This window comes from Ailuropoda melanoleuca, chromosome 8, assembly GCF_002007445.2.
Source record: "Ailuropoda melanoleuca isolate Jingjing chromosome 8, ASM200744v2, whole genome shotgun sequence".
Lineage (NCBI taxonomy): Eukaryota > Metazoa > Chordata > Mammalia > Carnivora > Ursidae > Ailuropoda > Ailuropoda melanoleuca.
In genome coordinates this window covers 123,961,136-123,981,948 of record NC_048225.1, presented here as the reverse complement: position 1 = coordinate 123,981,948, position 20,813 = coordinate 123,961,136, and the positions used below count along the sequence as shown (strand labels likewise).

Below are 20,813 nucleotides of genomic sequence, written 5' to 3'. Positions count from 1 at the left end.
AAGAAATGAAGGCTAGATATTTAGATAAACAGGAATAGCAGTTGAAGTTATCAGGGAGTTCATGACTTTTCCCTAGGTGTTCTGCTTCTCCTCATCTTGCTCTAATCATATTTTTTCCTTGAAACTTATATGACATAATTATTTAGTAAAATTCCATCTTCTTGAAAAATAATCTCTACAGATTGGACTGTGCACTTCGTCTTTCACATCCGCTCCTGACACCCCGCTGGATTGGTGGACTCTGGCACTCAAACAGGGACCACCGGGTGGGTCACTCCTTGAATAGCAGGAGGATGCAAGCTAGAATTTAGGAGACAGGACTCACATGCAGAAACCTACTTGAATGGCAACAATAGGTGCAATGTCATAATAAGCGTGTCTCCTTTTTTTTTTTTTTTTAAAGATTTTATTTATTTATTTGACAGAGATAGAGACAGCCAGCGAGAGAGGGAACACAAGCAGGGGGAGTGGGAGAGGAAGAAGCAGGCTCATAGCAGAGGAGCCTGATGTGGGGCTCGATCCCACAACGCCGGGATCACGCCCTGAGCCGAAGGCAGACGCCTAACCGCTGTGCCACCCAGGCGCCCCATCCTTTTTTTTTTTTTTTTAATAGTCTCACCATTGTGCCTGGCACAGCGGAAGTCACGAAGTCACGTTGTCACAGTGAGACTGAATGAAAAACAGTTGTAAATTAACTTTGGGGGGAGCCCATTACCTATTCAAGTGGATGCTAAGGGACCATCTTTTTTCCCCCAGTGTGTGGGATGTAAGACTGATGAATTGTAAAATGTCTTTCTACTCCTAAGATCTGTAATTCCCAATCAAACAGGCACTTCACAATTTCCCTGTTCTTTGGCACGGAATACGGTCCACTTGCTTCTGTCTGTCTCTTCTCCTTTCCCTCTCTCCCTCTCTTCCTACCTTCTCTTAAACTGACATCCTACAACTAAATCTTCATCTGCAACACCTCTTGGCTTTACCCCTTCCATTCACGGTTTCCTGCTTCTCATATATCCTCTTGATTTCCTTGCAGCTCTTCTTTCTTCGCCCTCACAAACTCGCACACTCCTCCCTTCCCTCTCTCTCCTTCCCTCCTTCGTGTACTACTCCTTCCTCTCCCTCCTCTGCTCCCGCTCCTTCATTTTCCGTGCTCTCATCCCCCGACGGTCTCCCCCTCCTTCCCGCTCTCTGACTGTCTTACCCTAGTTTGGAAATGCAGCAGACCTCTGGGCCTGCAGCCATTGGATGCGAGGGGCCGTCACTCTGCGGCAGAAGGAGCTCCTATTGGTCGGGCTGGAGGCGGGTACGGAGCTGACTATAAAAAGCGGGCCCGGAGGAGGCGCGCGGAGCGGCTCCGACAGGACGCGGGGTCGGAAAGGGACACCCGGCGGGAAGCTGGTCGCCGAGAGCCGGGGTGCAGGTTCTGGAGCCCCGGCTCCCCGCGCTAGAGTCAGCTCTGCTCGTCAGCCGGGGCGCGCCCCTCGGAGCCCGGCCACTCGCGGCCGTCGCCCGCGGAGCCCCGAGGGCCCCTCGCCTCTCCTGCACGTGCAGCGCCCTGCGCGCCCCGTCCGGCCGCCGCGATGAGCGAGGTGAGCGGCGTTGCGGGGCCCCCCGCTCCGGGCGAGCCTGCGGCGGGGGGGGCGCGGGCCGGGGCCCNCCGGGCGAGCCTGCGGCGGGGAGGCCGCGGTCCGGGTCCCAGGGAACGAGGGAGAGCGCGGCAGCCCGCAGCCGCGGAGACCTCCGGGGGCGCCCCACTGCCCCTCCGGGGAAGCTCCCACCTCGGGCGCTGGGAAGCGACTGGAAGACGGAGGCTTCAAGCCCCGCACTGTGGAGGGAGCATGGGGAGGCGGGGGGACTGCGGTCTCAGGTGATAAGTCTCCTCCTCGGGATACCACCCTCTGCATCTGTCTTACCTCTCCGAGGTCACTCAGGCTTCCCTTTAGTCCCCGGACTTGAGAGAGAAACGCTCGCCTGTATTGTGCCTCTCCAAGGGCTCTGTTGCTCTTCAAACTGGTTAGGTAGCCTTCAGCAAGAACTCCAGTCTAGCCCCCTGGGCTGGCCGCTTTTCCCCTTTTAGGAAGGGGGCATCCCACCCACCACTCATCAAGACAGGAACCAACCATTGGAGGGACCATGTCTGATATTCCGAAGCCCCTGTAGCGAGGGCATGTCCACTCCTGGAGAGCTGTCCCCATCAAGAGAGACCTCCCTCTGCAGTGCTTGTTACAGCTGAGGTCTTCCTGTCAGCATCCACCGTGTTCATCTGAGCCAGAGCCAGTCCATCAACTGGGATTTTTCTCTTTTCCCAGAACACCATCCAAAGGTAGGGGTCAAAGCAGAGACTTGGAAAGACCTCTTCCATTGCTTGAATGCATTCGTAGGATCCAGAAACAAGGATCATCCTTCCCAAGTGAAGTCAGTGTGGACAGTAGCATTACAAGCTTGCTCCATCCAGCCCCGTTCCCAGTGCCCAGGATCTTGTGATAAGTCCAACTTCTTGGCTAGATGCCAGGTCCCAGCCCTACTACCTGCTAGCTCTGTGGCCTTAGGCCGATTCCTAAACCTTCCTCTGCTTCAGCGTTTAATCTATAAAATTGGGGTAATACGGATTGTTCTGATTAAATGAGATAATATATGCAAAGTACTTAGGACACTGGCACAGAGGAGGCACTCAATCTACATTAGGTATTGTTTTTCTGTCCCTGTTTCTTCTTTACTGTTTTGGAATATCACGGAAAATGAGCACAGGAATTCTCAAGAATACCAGACTAGTGGGGAGAGAGGACCCTGGAGCCTGGGTCTCGGTTTAGCTCTTTATCTTTACTGGGACCTCGGCGGGCTCCCACCAGAAGTTGTCGTCCAGGGAGCCAATTAGTGCCGACTGCTATGTTGTCCTGGTTGCCATGTCCACTAAGTTTATCCTGGAAAATTCAGCTAGTCTGGGGGCTGCAGATGAACTAAAGTGGTTTCTAGTCCCTCAGCTGGTTGTGACTGTGACCATGACAGGCTTTCGGAAAGAGAAGGAAAAAAATATATTGTTCAATCTTCTTTCCTCTTGCTTCTAACATGAGCAGCTCTGATATAAGAAGAGAGGTTTTCTTTGCCCTCTTTTTCACTGAGGGCCAGAGTTCAAGGTCCCCTCTAGAGTTTCTAAATCTGAAAGTTGCAATTCAAGCCATCCCCTGGGAGTTTGTGATCTGAAGGCCAGGCCGACATGAAGATGCGTGGTTGGCCTGAGCTTTTTGGGGTAAGTTCACAGACTCTCTGTAGGACATGTCACAGGGACTGGCATTTACAGTGGTATTTGGTGGGGTGACAAAGCTGTTTCAGTGACAAGGAAAACAGTTGGGTGTTCGACGGGGAAAGTCAAGTCTTGACTTAGTTGCTGAACGTGGCTAGCCTCATTCAGGAGCTCAGCAGAATGATGACAATAGGATCCTTGGACAGGGACTAGCTGTCAGTGTGTGCAGGGCTGCCCAGCCTCCCAGGCTGTCAGAGTGAGCTGGTTCTAACTAGCAATTTAGCTGTCAAAGCTGCCTTCTCTTATGGAGCTGAGCCTGGCTTCAGGGATGAGTATTTATAAAATCCAGAAGCATCCACCTGGGTGTATACAGAGACTAGCTCTTTCTGAACCAGCTCCCCAAAGGGGCTCTGCTTCCCTGGAGGCCAAGACCCAGCCTGTTTTCTTCCTCTTGAAAGAACTCTGATAAAAAGCGGAAGTATTGCCCAGGGCTCTGGAGCTCTAGGGAGACTCCTGACTGCTTCATTTCTCTCAGTGCATCCCCAAGGGGCTCCTTGCTCAGGCGGAAGTGCTTGGCCCAGGAAAGCCCTGTGCACCCTGAATCTTACATAAGCTTCACCTCCCCCACCTGCCTATTTTCTTGCTTCAAAGAAACTGCACGAAATGAGAGGATTTGGGATCTCGTGAAGAGACTCCCATTTCAGCTGAAGAACAAAAACTGGAGAGCAATCTTCAGACCTGGCACGACTGAAGAGTAGGGGTGCTGGTGGGGCCCTGGGGAGGATCTCCAGCTCCACTTTGCCTTCACGGCTGTTTGCTGTCGCTCAGTCCTGCAGCAGAGCATCTCACAGCCGACGTGCGTGTGTAGCCATGCGCAGAGAAGCTGCAGGGACTCATCTCCAGCTTGTCATAGTCACAGCTGCAGGCAGGACTTGATGGCTGTGAATCACAGTCTGTCTCTGAGAGTTTCATAACTTTTCGCTAGTTTCAGCGAGGGATGGGAACGGAGGTGCATTCACTCCTCTTGCCTGTAATCCCTTGTCATGGGGTGGAGCTGGCTGCTTCAAAGCACACTTGCAAGCCTCCTGTGATCCTGTTGCATTTCTCAGCCATGAGGAGCCCAGCTGTAGGAATCCCTTGGTCCAGCAGTCATTCTGCTGCAGTGAAGGTCATGGACAACTGGTCGTGGTGTCTGTCTTGTGTTTGGGCTGGCAGGGGCTGGAACGAGTAACAGATCACTGAGAAATCTCACTAGGAGAGAGCTTAGAACTGATACCCCCTCCTTTATTATTCTGCTTGCTGTCCTCTTAGGTAATAGGAATGCGATATCACATTTGGGGGGTCACATTGTCATTCCTGTGCGTATCTGTCAGAAACTGCCACCTGCCCCATAATGGAATTTTGGTCAGGTTGATATCACTCTGTTGTCTTCTGTGAGCCAGTTTTTAGGGAATCTGGTAGAGACTTGGAGGAAATCCAAGTGTCTCTCTCTCTTTGGTATTTTATTATGATTATGGTCTACTTAATATTGGAATGCCTTCCACCTCTGGAAATAATCTGTCTTCCAAAGTAAGGGAAACCAGAACTTGGTTCTAGAACTTGCTTGTTCCTTTCTTAGTCACCCATCCAGGTTGTTGGCTCTGGCTGCTTGAGCAGGAGCCTTTCACTGGTCCAAGTGGGTGGCTCTTGTCTTCTAACTGGGAATATGGACAACTCTTTTTCCTAAGCTGCAGCTGTGATCTGTTACCTCTCAGAAGGTCAGGTCTCTCTAGCGGCAGGCACCCATCAATAATGTGGCTGGAGTCCAGACATGCAAACCGGATGTGTCTTTCGTGTCTGTCTGTGGAGGGTCTTAACTGATGAACATGATGGAGATGGGGTTGAAGGGGGAGAGGGAGGAAGAAGGATCAGGTCAGTAATTGTCTTTTCAAGGTCGTGGTTCTATGAATGCCTTTCGCCGCTTTCTGTTTTTCTGTAGTTCCAAGTTGTCTTTCATGAGTCTGTTTTATCATGGGGAAAAAAATGAACTCAATTTGCAAAAGTTCTTTAAGATAGAAATAGAGGTATATCTTTCGCCAAGAGAATGTCAAATAAAATAAATATTTTAGTGATAGAATTTTAGATTTGTTAAGAAGCCTTAAAGCTCATTTGATCCCATTTTCTCATCTTACAGATGAGGAAACTGAGGCCCAAACCTTATGTAAGTTTACACAATGCTAGAACCAAGACTAGGGCACAGACTTCTCACAGCAAAAGAATTCCATAAGAGTCTTTTAATGTGTTATCCTGGTAAGAATAGAATGCTTCAATTTATAGGCAACTGTTAAGGAATAGATCACAAGTGCTTTCTACAGGAAACCTGAGCAGTGTGATTTAATAAATGCTGAACCAGAGGGGAGAGAGAGAGAGAAGAGAGACCAGAATGAGATAATAGTTATCCGCAGCAGACATTTTCGTAGACTACTAGGCAGGACGAGTACTATCCTTCCTGAGGCAGGATGATGTCTGGTCATCCTGGAAGTGGGAGCCAAAGGGACATGGAAGGCCCCGAGGCCCCCTTTCGTGGTTCTTAGTTCCTGGTGTCCATCACTGATCCCCATACCTGTGGAGCATCAAGGACCAGGAGGAGCAGTTTTCTCTTTGAAAAGAAAGAAATGAGAGCAATGCCCTTAACTGTAAAGTATTTGACTTGGAGGACCCAGTGAAGGACAGCAAGATACCTAAGTGAGGTTGGTGTCCCTGCTAAACCAGACAGGCGCTGACCATCGAGCCCTCCATTGGGCTCCTTGGCTTCCAAGAAGAGTACGAAGGCTTCGGGAGGAAGATGCTAAGAAGGGGGAACAGAAGAATGTATTAGACCTGCCAAGTAAGTGATGGGAGCCCACTGGGATCCTGGGATCCTAAGTGCATGGTTTTTTACGTCCGTACCCCCGACCGGCTGCTCAAAATGCCTTGACTTGCTCCAGAATTATTTTACCTGTGAGAGTAAGCCACGTGAGAAGTGGATCCAAAACCACTTTTTCCAAGAGATCTGCATCCCTGCAGGTGCCTGTAAACTAGTGCCTCAGAACCTGGCCCTTGTCCCTTCGCCTCCCGAGGTGTGATGATGGCTTGTTCCAGGCTGGCTCCTGAAGGCCTGCCCACCTGGGTTTCCCAGCTCCCCCCCACGCCCCAGGGAACAGAGGTGCCATTTACCGCCCTGTTGTCCTTGGTGCTGCCTCCCTCCCACACAAAGCCCTCCAGCTGAGTGTTTGCTTTGCAGGCTGTGGGGGGATTAATACGTTTATTTTGGGACATTAACGCCATGGGTGGGATGCACATGGAAGATTATAGTAATAAATGAGGCTTTGGCACTACTCGCTCTCCCCCACCCCCTGCCCTCAGTATGGGGTAGAAGGCACAGCTCCAAGCTGTGTGCAGAACACCACAAATAACCAGTCATTAAACCGTGGCAGCCCATGCTGGGGGGAACGGCCGGGGCTGTTGACTCACTGCATACCATGAGCTGGCATGGCCAAGGAATTCTGCCTGGACTCCGGTGGGGGGTTACTGCTATTCCAGGCAACAGGGCTGGGGTGGCTGAGCGGACAGGGGGCTTGGGAGCTCAGACGCTGCTCAGGTTCTATTCCTGTCTTGGGAGGCATCTGAGTTATAAGGTATTTGGGTTGTAGTCCTTATTTGAGGAGAAGAATGTGTATATAGAGCCTGAGGGAAGAATTCCTGGTTCTCCTTCTGTTATTCTCTGGAGGGTGACCTTGAACAAGCCTTTCCGAGGCTGTTGGAGGACTGCAGCTGGTTGCCGCGCTAGAAGAATTGGAAGGGCTCCAGCAGCGCTCCAAAGAGCAGGCTGGGGTCTCTCCCAGGCAGCTGCGTGGCTCCCAGCCCCTCGGAAGCCCGGCAGCAGCCACCTTCATACAGCATCGGGGGAGGATATGTCAGCAGGGGGAGAAGGGTCCCTGGGGACCCTGTTTGTCCCCACTTGGAAGCAGATGCACTCACTCCCGTCCCCCTTCACTTTCTCTAAAGCAAGCCGGGAGCTTACGGAGCCTGGGATTTATGTCAGCACACACACAATGAAGAGGTCTTTGGAGGCTCATAATTAGGACTTTTAGGATTCAGGCCTTTGGAGGGGTCCTGCTCTGGGCTGCAGGACAGGATTCTGAGTACCTGTGCCTAATCACGTGAGTGAAGTGACTCCGGCCGAACTAGAGTGTGTACGTGATGTGTTTTCACTTGCAAAGCATCCAAGCCGGGTCATGCAAATCCACGTGTGCTGAGGTGCTCCTTTGTTCCTTCCGCTGCTGCTGACACCCTGTGATGCCTCTTTTCAGAGCCTTGTGGGAACAGGAGTACAGGGACATCCGGGTCCTTTACCTTCCCCAAGCTTACTTCTAACTTGCTGCTTGGAGCAGAGGGGGTGACACTGTCTTGCCTCTTCTAATGACACTGGTTGCTGTGGCAACACCATTAAAGATGAAAAAAACAAAGAAAGGAAGAAACACGCCCGAGAAGGAGGCAGGGGGTGTCAGGCCTAACGGGAGAAGGTCCCTCTGCCCCAGTTACTGCTGTTTGATGTTCTCAGGTGTTTTGCCAAGACAATTCCAAGCCACCATCCCTCTGAGGCAATGGATAGATTTGCACAACCATCTTTATGATAAAAAAAAAATGTGTGTCATGTTTTCGGGTTCTTTGAAATGAAACATGAACCTTTACGGAGGTTGGGGACACCCCTCCCGTGCGCCAGGAAGGGGCTCCAGGAGGCTCCAGGCCCTGACCTGCGCAGCGGCGGGACAGCAGGCGGCTCCTGGCCGGCAGAGTATTGCTGGGCCCTTCACCAGAGCTTGAAGGCCCTCGTCAGCATTTCTGGGGACAAGCACAGGGAAGGTGGAAGAGATGAGAAGAGTGAGAAGAGATGGGTTATGAAGCCCCTACGGTAGCAGAGTAAGCCTCAAGGGCCCTTAGAGCAGTGCCCGGCATCTCTTCCCCCTCCAGCTCTACTTAGCGAAGACTGACTCTGGCAACTTCAGGCTTTGTGTGCAGGACCTTAACCATGCACTGCCCCAGGCACTGGACCGAGTCTTTTTTTTTTTTTTAAGATTTATTTATTTATTTTGGGGGACGGGAGGGAGATGGACAGAGAGTCTGAAGCAGACTTTGTGCTGAGCGGGGAGCCTGGCGCAGGGCCAGTCTCACGACCCCGAGATCACGACCTGAGCTGAAACCAAGAGTCGGACGCTAAACCGACTGCAGCTCCCAGGCACCCCGTGACCTATTCTTATATATAACCCAGAGTTACATTACTGCAAAATAATCACTATTTCATATATGCTAGGCATTTTATGTACATTGTCTTCAGTTCTTTTCAACCTTCAAAACAGATATTATCTCTCTTCTCCAGACGAGAGATCTGAGCACAGCAAGGCTGAGTGATTTAACCAATGTCACAAAGCTAGGAGTGGCAGAGCCGGGATCTGAAAAGAGACAGTGCAGATCCCGAATATGAAACCTGATCTGTCTAGCTCTACCTCATATGCCGTAATGCTCCTTCCAGGAATTTGAGACTTAAGAAATTTTCACTGACATAAATTTCGAGCACCTACTCTGTGCAAGACGTAGGTTGTTATCGTGATGCACAAATAAATGGTAACTATGGACTTTGCTTTCAAGGGAATGGCAATCTGGTGGGTGGGGAGGGTGGGGAAGGACAGGCAAATACACAGTCCCTCTTATACAGCTAATCGGAAATGCAGTTCTAGAGAGGTTCCCTTCATCCTCAGCTCCTCTTCAGGCACATAGGCTGACTCGTGGAAAAGCAGGGACCTGGCTTCCGGTGCTCTTCACCATCTCGGAAGCGGTGATGCCGAGGCCCTCAGCAATCTGGAAACAACTTTGATTTCAGAAACCTAGATGAGGCGGCAAAGAGAGCAGAGTGGGAACGCCTTTCATTCGTTCCACAAATACGGGTGTATATCGTGTATAAGGCCTTGTGCTAGACCCTGGGGGTACAGCAGTGAAGAAGATAGATACAGCCCCTACCCGCATAGGAACTTGCGCAGAAATGGAAGGGCACACATTCAGTATCTAACCACGCAATGATTATTAGTGCTACCAAGAAGAAATCTGGGTGCTATTAAAACATAATGAAGGCCCTAGCTGAGTCTGGGGAGCTGAGAAGTGCTTCCTGGGAGAAGGAGCCCTTGAGGGGAGCTCTGACAGATAAGCAGGAATTAACTAAATAAAAGGGAAGCAGGGATAAGAGAATCATGTGCCAAGGTCCCGAGGTGGGAAGGGACAAGGTATGTTCCAGAGACAAGGTTACTGAAGCGGTTAGAGGCTGCAAACGCAGGGCCCCTATGACCACATTAAGGATTTTATTTATCCTAAGGGCATCGGTAACCACTTGGGCCATGGCAGTGGTCCACATAGGAAACAACTGTGTGAGGGCCATCGCAGTGGGGAGAAGTGAATGGAGTAAGAGATATTGAGGAGATAAAGTGAACAGGAGTTAATACTGAACCAGCTATGCAATGTGACGGGAAGAAGGTGTCAAGAACGCTTTCCAGGTTTCTGGCTTGTACAAGTAGAAGAGAGAGAGAATATTTACAGATTAGGTTGGGTCGGTAGGGTTATGAATCCAGTTTGAAACGCATAGAGTTTGAGATTTCTTTCTTTTAAGATTTTTTTTAAAGATTTTATTTATTTATTTGAGGGAGAAAGAGAGAGCATGCAAACAGGAGCAGGGGCAGGCAGTGAGAGAGGGACAAGGAGACTCGACGCGGGGCTCGATCCCACGACCCTGAGATCATGACCTGAGCCAAAATCAAGAGTCGGTCGCTTAACCGACTGAGCCACCCAGGCGCCCCTAGAGTTGGGGTTTCTGTAAAACATCCAGGGGAGGTGTTTTAAAACACCATGGAGAGGGGAGAGGCGTCCATATGAGTCCTCAGTGGTATGGGGAGCTGTTCAGTATGGTGGCCGCTAGCCACATGCAGCTGTTCTCCTTATTAATTATTTGATGAACAGTGATTGACTTGTTAATTAAAATTAAATAAAATTATAAATTGGATTCCCTGGTTGCACTACCACCTTACAAAGTATTCCACAGCCATGTGTCTAGTGGGTACCCTACATCAGACAGCACAGAGAGAAAACATTTCTATCATTGCAGAAAGTTCTACTGCAGGCTTTTCCTGTCATGGGCCAGATATTAAATATTTTTCGCTTTGTGGACCGTATGGTCCCTGTTGCAACTATTCAGCTCTGCTGATATAGTGCCAAAGATAAGGTGTAAACAATGGGTGTGGCTGCAAAACTCTATTTACAAAAACAGGCTAGAGGCCAGATTTGGCAGTGGGCTGTAGTGTGCCAACCCCGTGCTACTGGACGGAGCCAGTATAAATGATAACTGAGTCATAGGTACAGGTCGGATCATCTAGGGAGAACAGAAGGGAGGCTAGCTCGAAACGTGGAGAGTCTCTAATACTTAAACATTGGGTGGAAGCGCCCAGAAAGATAGGAGAAAAAGCAGGAAAAACCATGATGCCTCAGGAGCCAGGGGAAGAATATGTGAGAAGAAAGATGAAATGACTGGGCATCGGCTGCTTCATGAGGTCAAGCCAGTGGAGCTCGCGCCTTTGCATTTGACTTGGTGTCAGAGAGTATCGGTTATCTAAAGAGGAGTCGTTTCCGTGGAGTAGGAGGGGAGAAGAGGGGTTGAAGTGGGTTGGAAAGTGTGGGAGCTTAGGAAGTGGGAGAGAGTAAGTGTTCAGAGCTCAGCTATGCAGAGAGGGGAGCCGGGAGAGCCCCCCCTCCAGTACACCTTTCCCCGCTGCCTCTCTAAGTGCTCCTTCTCAGTCTTGGCCAGCCTGTTGACCTCGCCTTAACCGTTTTCAACACTTAAAACATTAAGGTATAACTTCTACGCAGTAAAATGTGCCCTCATCAGTGTATAGTTCTGTGAATCTTTTTTTTAAGATTTATTTATTAAAAAATATTTATATTATTTTTGAAAGAGAGACAGAGAGACAGAGACAGAGCATGTGGGGTGGAGGGGGCAGGGGGAGAGAGAATCCCAAACAGACTCCCTGCTGAGCACAGAGCGTGGGTCTTAATCTCATGACCCCGAGATCATGACCGGAGCCCAAATCAAGAGTCAGACGCGTACCCAAGGCAGACTCAGCCACCCAGACACCCCAGGTCTGTGAACTTGACAAACATGGAGTCAGGAAACCACCACCACAATCAAGATACAGAGCAGTTTCATCATCCCCAAATCCCCCACTTCCCCTTTGTAGTCACCCCTCTTGTGACCTCAGCCTTTATCAGGCACTGAACTGATCTTTCTGCTTTCGCTGTAGCGTGGCCTTTACAAGAATGTCGTCTAATTGGAATCATACAATATATATGTAGATTTTGGGGTCTGGCTTCTTTCACTTAGCCTCATGCTGCTGCTTTTTTTTTTTCTTTTTAAAGTAAACTCTATGCCCAACGTGGGGCGTGAACTCACGACCCAGAGATGAGGAGTCACATGCTGTGCCGGCTAAGCCAGCCGGGTGCCCCTAGCATAATGCATTTGTGGTTCATCCGTATTGTTGTGTGTATCAGTAGTTGATTCCTTCTTTTAATCGCTCAGTAGTATCACGTTTTATGGATGGACCACACTTTATCCATTCCTCAGTTGAGGGACATTTGGGTTGTTTTCAGTTTTTAGTGTTTACAAGTAAAGCTGTTATAAGCATTCACTTACAGGTTTATGTGTGGAGGTTTTAATTTCACTTTGGTAAATACCTAGGAGCAGGATCGCTGGTGTGGGCAATAAAGGCGTGCTTAAACTGCCAGAGTAGCCGCACCATTTTGCGTTCCCAGCAAAAATGTATGAGGGCTCCAGACACCCCGATCTTTGCCAGCACATGGCATTGTCATTTAAAAGAACCATTCTAATAGGTACATGATGACATTTCAGTGTGGTTTTAATTTGAATTTCCCAAATGACTAATGATGTTATATATCTTTTCCTGTGCTCGTTTGTCATCCATGTATCTTATTTGGAGAGATGTGAAATATCCTGCCCATTTTTACAAATTGGATTCACGTCACCAGGATTTGAAAGCTCTTCATATATCTGGGGATACAAGTCCTTTGTCAGATATGTGATTTGCAAATATTTTCTTCCAATCTGTAGCTTGTCTCTTCATTTTCTAAGAAGTGTCTTTCAGAGAGCGGTTCTTGTGAAAAATAGAGCTACCCTATGACCCAGCAAGTGCACTACTAGTATTTACCCGGAGGATACAGAAGTACAGATTCGTAGGGGTACATGCACCCTGGTGTTTATAGCAGCTTTATGGAAAGGGCCCAAATGTCCATTGACTGATGAATGGATAAAGAATAAAGAAGATGTGACATCTATCTATCTATCTATCTATCTATCTATCTGATGGAATATTACTCAGCCATCAAAAAGAATGAATCCTTGCCATTTTCAATGACATGGATAGAACTGGAGTGTATTATGCTAAGTGAAATAAGTCAATCAGAGAAAGATAAATGCTATATGATTTCACTGATATGGGGAATTTAAGAAACAAAACAGATGAACGTGTGGGAAGGGGGGAAAAGAGAGAAGGAAGCAAACATAAGAGACTCTTAATGATACAGAACAAACTGAGGGTTGATGGAGGGAAGTGGGTGGGGGATGGGCTCAATGGGCGATGGATATTAAGGCGGTCACTTGTGATGAGCACTGGGTGTTGTATGTAGTGATGAAAAACTAAATTCTACTCCTGAAACCAATATTACACGATGTGTTAACTAACTAGAATTTAAATAAAAAGTTGAAAAAACAAACCAAGAGCAGTTCTTAATTTTGACAAAGTCTAATTTATAATTTTTTTTCTTTTATGGATTCTACCTTTGATATATCTAAGAAATCTTTGCCAACCCCAAGATTGCAAAGATTTCTTTTTCTATATTTTCTTCTAGAAGTTTTATAGTTTTAGGTTTTGTATGCATCTAGAGTTAATTTTTGTATGAAGTGCAAGGTTTAGACTGAGTTTTTTTGGTGGTTGTTGTTGTTGTTGTTGTTGTTGTTTTGCATATGGCTATTCATATTTTTTGAAAAGATCCCCTAACCTTTAAATATTGGGGTTCCTCAAGGCATGGTCCTAGACCTGTTTCTTTTCCCTCTAATGGTAGTTGGAAGAAGAATTCAGATTGAGGAAGCCTTCTTTTCCTTTTTTAAAAAGAAGGAGTGGTTTTATATATAAGAGAGTATGGGGAGTTGATTGTAAGGACTCCCAAGAAGGAGAAAGGAGGATGGGATCTAAAGCTAGGATGGAAGGACAGGAATTCATCTGAATGCTGATGAGTGCCCTGGGAGGAGGTATCAGACAGGGAACAGGAGGCTGTGGCCATTTCAGATCCCTCTCTGTACTCAGGAAAGGAGACCCCTAAGCTAAAAGGCTTTGCCTCTCCTTTTCCTCCTTCCCCATGGGGAGGGAGAGTCCACAACTTTGTACTGCAGAGGAAACAAGAGTATACTCACGGGGACCCAGCAGCCACCGCCAAGATGACAGAATGGAACATTGCAGTACGTCAGGCCCAGGGGTGAGGAGAGAAGGAATACAGGAAGGTAGGTGAGGAAAAAAAGTAGGGCCCTCTGGGGAAAGGCGAGAGCTGATGGGCCTCACAGTTGCTAATTAGTGTTTGGTGTGTGTTGAGAAGTGAGAAACATTTAGTCCTGTGTGTGTGGTGAGGCTGAACTGAGCCAAACTCCAAGCTCACTAGAAACGTGGAACAACAGACTTGAATGGGAGGGAGGGAGTCCTTTGAAATGGAAACCAGTGAGATGGTCCTACCCACGGGATTCCCAGAATCTGAAGTACTAGCCTCTGGCCCTGGGAGTGAAGAATACCCTCAGGGTATAGCTGTCCCCCAGAGGTCAGCCTAGTGTGTGTCAGGAGGCCCACTGAACAGTGCGTCGAGATAAAAGTCAGAATCAGGGTGGTCAGCTCAGCTAGCAGAGTAGGACTCTGAGTCAGGAGGCATGGTCTGGGGCATCGTGAGCAATAGCGGTTTTCTCCTCCTTAGAGCGCCCTTTTCAGGGCTCCCCAGCACCCTCTCATACATTTACGCCAAGTGGAGCTGGGAAGCCCGGGAGGAGCAGCCAGCCGCGGAGCCATGGCTGCATTCAGGGTCAGTAATCTCAGGAGAGACTCGGGAAGGGGGACGGCTGGCCGGGCGGAGGGAAGCAGTGGCCTGGGTGGTTCTGTCCTGACACATGTTCCTGCTTGGAGGATGCTCAAAATGAGCCAATCCAAGAAGCAGAGCAGAGGAGGAGACAGCCGTTGGAGGGGAGATATTTAGAACTGGGTCCAGATTTTCCTCCAAAGGGGAGGGGCTGGGGTGAGAGAAAAGAGTCAGTGGATTAAGGGAACAGGCTTAGAATCAGACAGAGGGATAACAGTTAAAGCAAGGATCAGAGTCAGGGATTTGCTGGCAATCGAGAAAGTAGGATTTCAAGTCAGAGATCACGGGACTATAGAATTTGCCTCTTGACCCATGGCCCTCTTGTCTGGACTATCGACTGTTAGCCTGTTACCCGTCCAGGGCCTACTTTTGCAGTGTGGACAAACCGCTTGTGATGACAGGGTACCCGAGCAGCCCATGGCGCGTAGGTGACTGCTGGGCAAATAAATCGATCGTGTGCAAATAAACAAATAAGTAAATCGTGAATATGACCGCAGGAAGATCACAGGGGAAGCAGCAATGACCGGCCAGTCTCCCAAGAATCTCAGGAACAGCCTTTCTTTTTCCTGGAACCTTTCTTTTGGTCAAAGGGGGTTTAGCTGGAATTCCGTAGAGTTTCAGGAACACTTTTGCGAATGTTCTTCCAGATTTTTAAATAACAAGGTACATATATAGATAAGCAGTCTATAATTTTTATAAAATTGAACCATATCAATTCATAACCTAGTTTTTAAAATACATCCTAATAATTTGTTTTACTTTAGATTATTATTTTCTTCCCCACCCCCAACTTTTTATTAGAAAAATGTATTGGAGTTCAAAGAATAATAGGTCAGTGCACCTTCATATGCTTTTCACCTAGATTCGATCTTTGTTAGCACATTGGCATATGTGGGTGACCATGTGGCAATATTCCGTCTTGTGGAAATAGTAGAGCCCTATGGTCGAATGTGGGGCCCGCTGCTCTGGGTCCCAAAGCCAGTTCCGCTGGATTCTGGCTGTGTGGCTTGAACTTGGACAAGATCTTTGACATCTCGAAGCCTGTTTCCTCAACTATAAAATAGGGATGACACCTCGAAAATTTCAGAGGATTCAATGGGATAATGTTGAGCACACAATCAATTCTCAGTAAATATTGTTCCGGAATTTGTCTTATCTCTTCACTCAGCCTGGAAATTAGGGACAATCTCTTAACTGGTTGCACTTTATTTATTTATTTATGCAATTTTTATTTTGTTATATTAGTCACCATACAGTACATCCCCAGTTTTTTATGCGATGTTTGGTTGCACTTTAAATCCGTGTCCACTGACCTCACTTGGGCCCTGAGTGCTGCCTGGTAACCCTACCTACCACATCACCGTTCATTCCCTTTCTTACATATTATCTCACTCATTCTCCTTTCTCCTCAAACCTTTTTTTTTTTTTTTTAAGATTTTATTTATTTGAGAGAGAGAGAGAGAGCACAAGCAGGGGGAGCAGCAGGCAGAGGGAGAGAGACAAGCAGAAGACTCCCCGCCGAGCAGGGAGCCCGATGTGGGGCTCAATCCCAGGACCCCGTGGTCATGACCCGAGCCGAAGGCAGACGCTTCACCAACTGAGCCACGCGGGTGCCCCCAGCAAAGTGATTCCTTAAAAACAGGTCAAACCATGTTTCTCTCTGCCCCAAACTTTGTAATGCCGTTCCATCAACTCAGAAAAAAGTCCAAGCCTTTGCTCTGGTCCAGAGATATTCATATCGTGGCCGCCCACCCAACTTCATGCCTTCTGCTTTCGCACTTATTTACTCAGCTCCAGCCGTGCTGGTTTTCTTACTCTTCCTTGAACATAACCAGGCACAAAACCTGCCCCAGGCAATTTCCACCTCATGTTTCATCTGTCTAGAAGGCTCTTCTCCCACACATTCGCATGGCTTGCTTTTATATGGCAGTCAAGCCTCTGCTCCAATGTCACTCATCACAGAGGTCTTCCTAGACTGCGCTGTTTTATTTTCCGTCTTGGCACATGTCACTCACTGGCATAGTTGTTTAATGAGTTCAGGACCTTTATTTTGCTTACTGCCGTGTCCCTAGTGTCTGGAATAATACTTGGCATGTATGAGGCACTGATATGTTGGTTGAATAAATGAACCTTGTCTTTCTTCTATACTCTATTAGTGCCTAGAACGAAACACAAGTAAGTGGTTGAAAATATTTATCAAAATCGGATCTAAATGGCATAATCTACATAACATAAACTGAATTCTATCAGCTTCTTAAAGCAGAGCCCTGATATCTGGCAGTCATTCAACCAAGGTTTGCATCAGTAAAGTGAGGGAGAATGCTGTATACTCCACAGAACTATTCTAAGGATGAGATGACAAAACCTTCGTGAATAGCCCTCAGTTCCTGTATTTTGGCAAATAGCAAGAACTCAAATTATGAAATGAGGAAACAGACGCCAAGGGTACCTAGGAGCCCACAGGCGTGTCTCTGTCTCAAGACGACATGTAGCTTGAGACAGGAATATCCAGGTGAAGCAGCCCTATTGATATAATTCCGAGGAAGGGGAATTACTATTATTTTAAATTTCACTCTCCACCTGGACAGAGAGGCTAGAAAAAAGCACACCTATCCGTTGACTGATCTAATTTCAAATTCACGGCCTTGGCCTTAGGAGGGTCGCCAGTGCTTCCCAGCAATGCTATTACCATCCCCTAGTTCATTCATTTTCCTTCTTTCCTTAGATGAGAGTTTCATACCTTCTTTCCTCCTTCCTTCCTTCAAGACCTCTTCCCTCCTCCTCTTGCCTGTCACCCAGGCAACCATTATCTCCTGCCTCGCTGTCTGCAATAATCTGCTAGCAGGTTTTCTGCTTTCTGCTTCCTGCCTCCTGCCTCCTGTGCCTTTCCGCAAACTGATGGTCTCCGGTGCTTTCTCATCTCACTTGTAAAAGTCAAACTCCTTGAGAAGACTCCCAAGGTCCTACATCATCTGCCCACCCTCGTTACCTCTGGTCTGGTCTCCATCCCCCTTCCTCCTGCTTCCTTCCTCTCTCCACTCCAGCTGCACTGGTCTCTTGCTATTCCTCAATAGGCTCGTCTCACTTCTGCCCACGGCCGTAGGAAGCTCCTGCCGGGACTCAGGTAACCCTTCCTCCCTTATCTCTCTTAGCTTTTGACTCAAATGCCACTTCCAGACAGAATTCTCCTGACCACTGTGTGTAAAACTGTATTTCTCCATTCCCATGAGCACTCACCACCTGCTTCCCTGTCTTTTCTCTGCGAACACTTATCGCCAAGGAACCTAGTATTTTATTAGTCTCTCGTGTACTAGAACGTAAACTCCATGAGGGCAGGCGTTTTGACTGTTTTGTCCTCTGCGACGTTCCTAGCACCAATAAATGCTGGTCGAATGAATTTTGATGACTTTTCTCCCTCTCTCTGATCTTAAGACCCTCTTCTTCAAAAGACTAAGGAGAGGAGGACTTGAAAGTGTTGATGCTGAGTCTAAGGGGATGGCACCTTAATACTTCTATGAAAATCTAATATCTGATTTTTCTTTTCCAGCTTAATACCAAAACATCCCCAGCAACCAACCAGGCACCTGGCCCAGAGGAAAAGGGTGAGTGGGGCCAGGCGGTGTGTAGAGTGGGTGAATACAGGGACGTGAGAACAGGTAGGGCTGTAAGTCTGGAAGCTCCTAGAGTCAGATGTAGTTGGAATGGGAATGTGGACAAGTGAAACAAAGCACTAGGTTAGAACCACTATACCTGTAGGCTTGCTTTCTTCTACTTTTTCCTAAGAAGTAAATCTGCCAGTATTTACTCCTCAATTTTGGAAGCTGGCCCTGGAGTGCTTGGAAACAGGCACTGTGATAGGAAGGAGCTCAGGAGATCACCCAGCCACTGTCTCAATCAGAAACTGAGGGAAAGCTGGGGCAAGTCAGGACACTCTGGGACTCGATCGACTGAGGAATAAGTGGTCATAGAAGACATTTGTCGTCTTGGTCTTAGTGGCAAAGCTCCAAAGTGGCTAGAGCTAGTTCTCAGCCTTGGTTCCCTGCCTCGAGCGTCCAGGAGAGTGATCAGGTGTTCCTGGTCCTTGCAAAGATTGGAGAACCTCCCAGAGCCCGGCAGGAAGTGGACCCTGACCCCTGTATTTGGGGCCTGGAGAAAGGGGCAAGGGGCGAGACCGGTGGACTCGTCAGTGAATCTCTCAACTGTCCGCAGGGAAAGCCGGCAGTGCCAAGAAGGCTGAGGAAGAGGAGGAGATTGACATTGATTTGACGGCGCCGGAAACAGAGAAGGCTGCCCTTGCTATTCAGGGCAAGTTCCGGAGATTCCAGAAAAGGAAAAAGGATCCTAGCTCCTGAGCAACCAGCCTTGCCCTTCACTCTCTCCCTTCTCTCCCCTTTGCCGCAGTTCTGACTCCTGTGTCTCTTTGTCTTTTTGTCCCTCTAGGCTCTTGTTGAGGCAGGTTCAACCCTTATATATTATTTTCTCTGGTCCCCCCTCAAGCCATCACAACAGTAGAGGCACAAGGAACGTGGGGCAAGATGAAGAATTCATTTGGCAGCCCCTTGCCTAAGGGCGGACCCGCTTGTCCTCAGGATAAGCCTCCTTGATCGGTACTTGTGTCTGGCCTGTGAGGTTGCAGAGCAAGAGGCTTTGCGGTTAAGAGAGGGACCCCTGACAGTGGGGGAAGGGGGAGCCTTCAGAGTCGGGTGTCCGAGGACGGGCCTAGGCACTGTTCCGCCAGTCTCAACAGTCACACTTCGGGGAACGTGTTCTGCTCTTCACAGCCTCCCGCACCACCACATCCACCTTCCCTCCTGTGAGCTTAGCGACAGTCGGGGCCAGAGCCTCCCTCCCCTCGAGGCAGACCCAGATCAAGCACCTTCCACATTAGTGCATGCTGTGTAGTCGAGTTCCAAGCAAGGGAGCCTGGGACTGGTGGAGGCCACAGAAAGTCGCCTTCATTGTCCAGTCTAGGGCGTCAGGGGCCGTGGCAGAAGAGGTTCAAAAGGCCGCGGGCAGGGAGACGGGCCTAGAGTAGATTTGGGAGGAAAGAAAAATAAGGGAGGGGAGCTTTCTAGAGACACAGCTGCTGCCAGTAGACGTGTACTAGACGAAGGATTTCTGCCACCCTGCCTACCTCTAACCCCCCAAAGCTAGCCATCCCTGGAGGCCACACCAACCAGCGACCCTGTAGTTCCCACCTACCCCACCGTGGAGTCAGAGCAGAAGTGATTTGAGCATGTTTCATCATGATTAAAAAACCAAAAACCCAGTGGGGTCATTTAACCTCTACCTTCTGTTTTTTCTTGGGAGGAATGCAAATATAAGCCTGAGCTGGCCTCGGGGAGGGTGGGAGACGGACCACATGGACCACACAGCTGCACAGGAACCGAACACTGCCTGAGCAACGTGTAGACTGCAGCCCACCCCTGCCTCCCTCCCCCCACCCACCTTACCCTCGCCTTGACTCACAGCCCCCGCGGTCTCTGTCTGCTGCTGTCACCACCCCCGTGCACACCTGCAAGGCTGCTCGCTGCCTTCCCGCTCACCTTCGGCTCAGAGCACACTTGGGATCTATCCCTTGGAAAACAAACCCAGCCTTCCTCGCTCCCTATCCCTCAATGCCCTGTCCTCGCGGTCCCTCCTGCTTTGTCTTCCTCCCACATTCCCTCTCCCTCCCACTGTTTCTCTAACGTAGGGGAAGGAGAAGATGAGTCTGGGTCAGTAGAGAGCACCACTGTCATGCTGAAGATCTTAAACCATGAATTAAATAAAACAATGGCATTCAAGGGAGCTTGCACTACTGAGAAACGGTCTCTATACATTGAAACCAGAAGCTGAATCCTGGAAGATCAAGCAGGAAAAGCTCATTTTCACACGCTCTCTTCTCGTCTTAGCATTCACCCTTCTTTTCCTGATTCAAGAATACAGGAGCTGAGGGGCGCCTGGGCGGCTCACTCGGTTGAGCGTCTGACTCTTGGTTTCGGCTCAGGTCATGATCTCGGGGTTGTGGGATCCAGCCCTGTATGGGGCTCTGTGCTCAGTGGGGAGTCTGCTTGAGATTCTCTCTCTCTCCCTCTGTCCCTCCCCTTGCTCACGTGCTCTCTTTTCTTGCTCTCAAATAAATAAATAAATAAATAAAATCTTTAAAAAAATTATACAGAAGCTGCAAACACGTAGCAGCTGAGAGTAGAAAGCAAGGGATAATATCCTGGAAGGCAGCCTATATCCCAGAGTTGATCCTTGCCTAGCAAGCCCGCGGCTACAGGATAATCCATGGACGTGAGATGGGTGTTGGCTGTGCGTCACCTTGGTCTGCCCCCGTGGACGC

The 20,813-nt window shown here is 48.8% G+C and overlaps 1 protein-coding gene across 1 annotated transcript; it reads left to right on the top strand.

Annotated features, from left to right (window-relative positions):
• Positions 1-1,338: 1,338 nt before the first annotated feature.
• On the top strand, positions 1,339-20,271 carry PCP4L1 (Purkinje cell protein 4 like 1). The gene is made up of 3 exons (XM_034667263.1): positions 1,339-1,589; positions 18,033-18,087; positions 18,695-20,271. The coding sequence occupies exons 1-3, from the start codon at positions 1,581-1,583 to the stop codon at positions 18,835-18,837; spliced, it is 207 nt and encodes a 68-aa protein (XP_034523154.1). The 5' UTR covers positions 1,339-1,580; the 3' UTR covers positions 18,838-20,271.
• Positions 20,272-20,813: the final 542 nt, after the last annotated feature.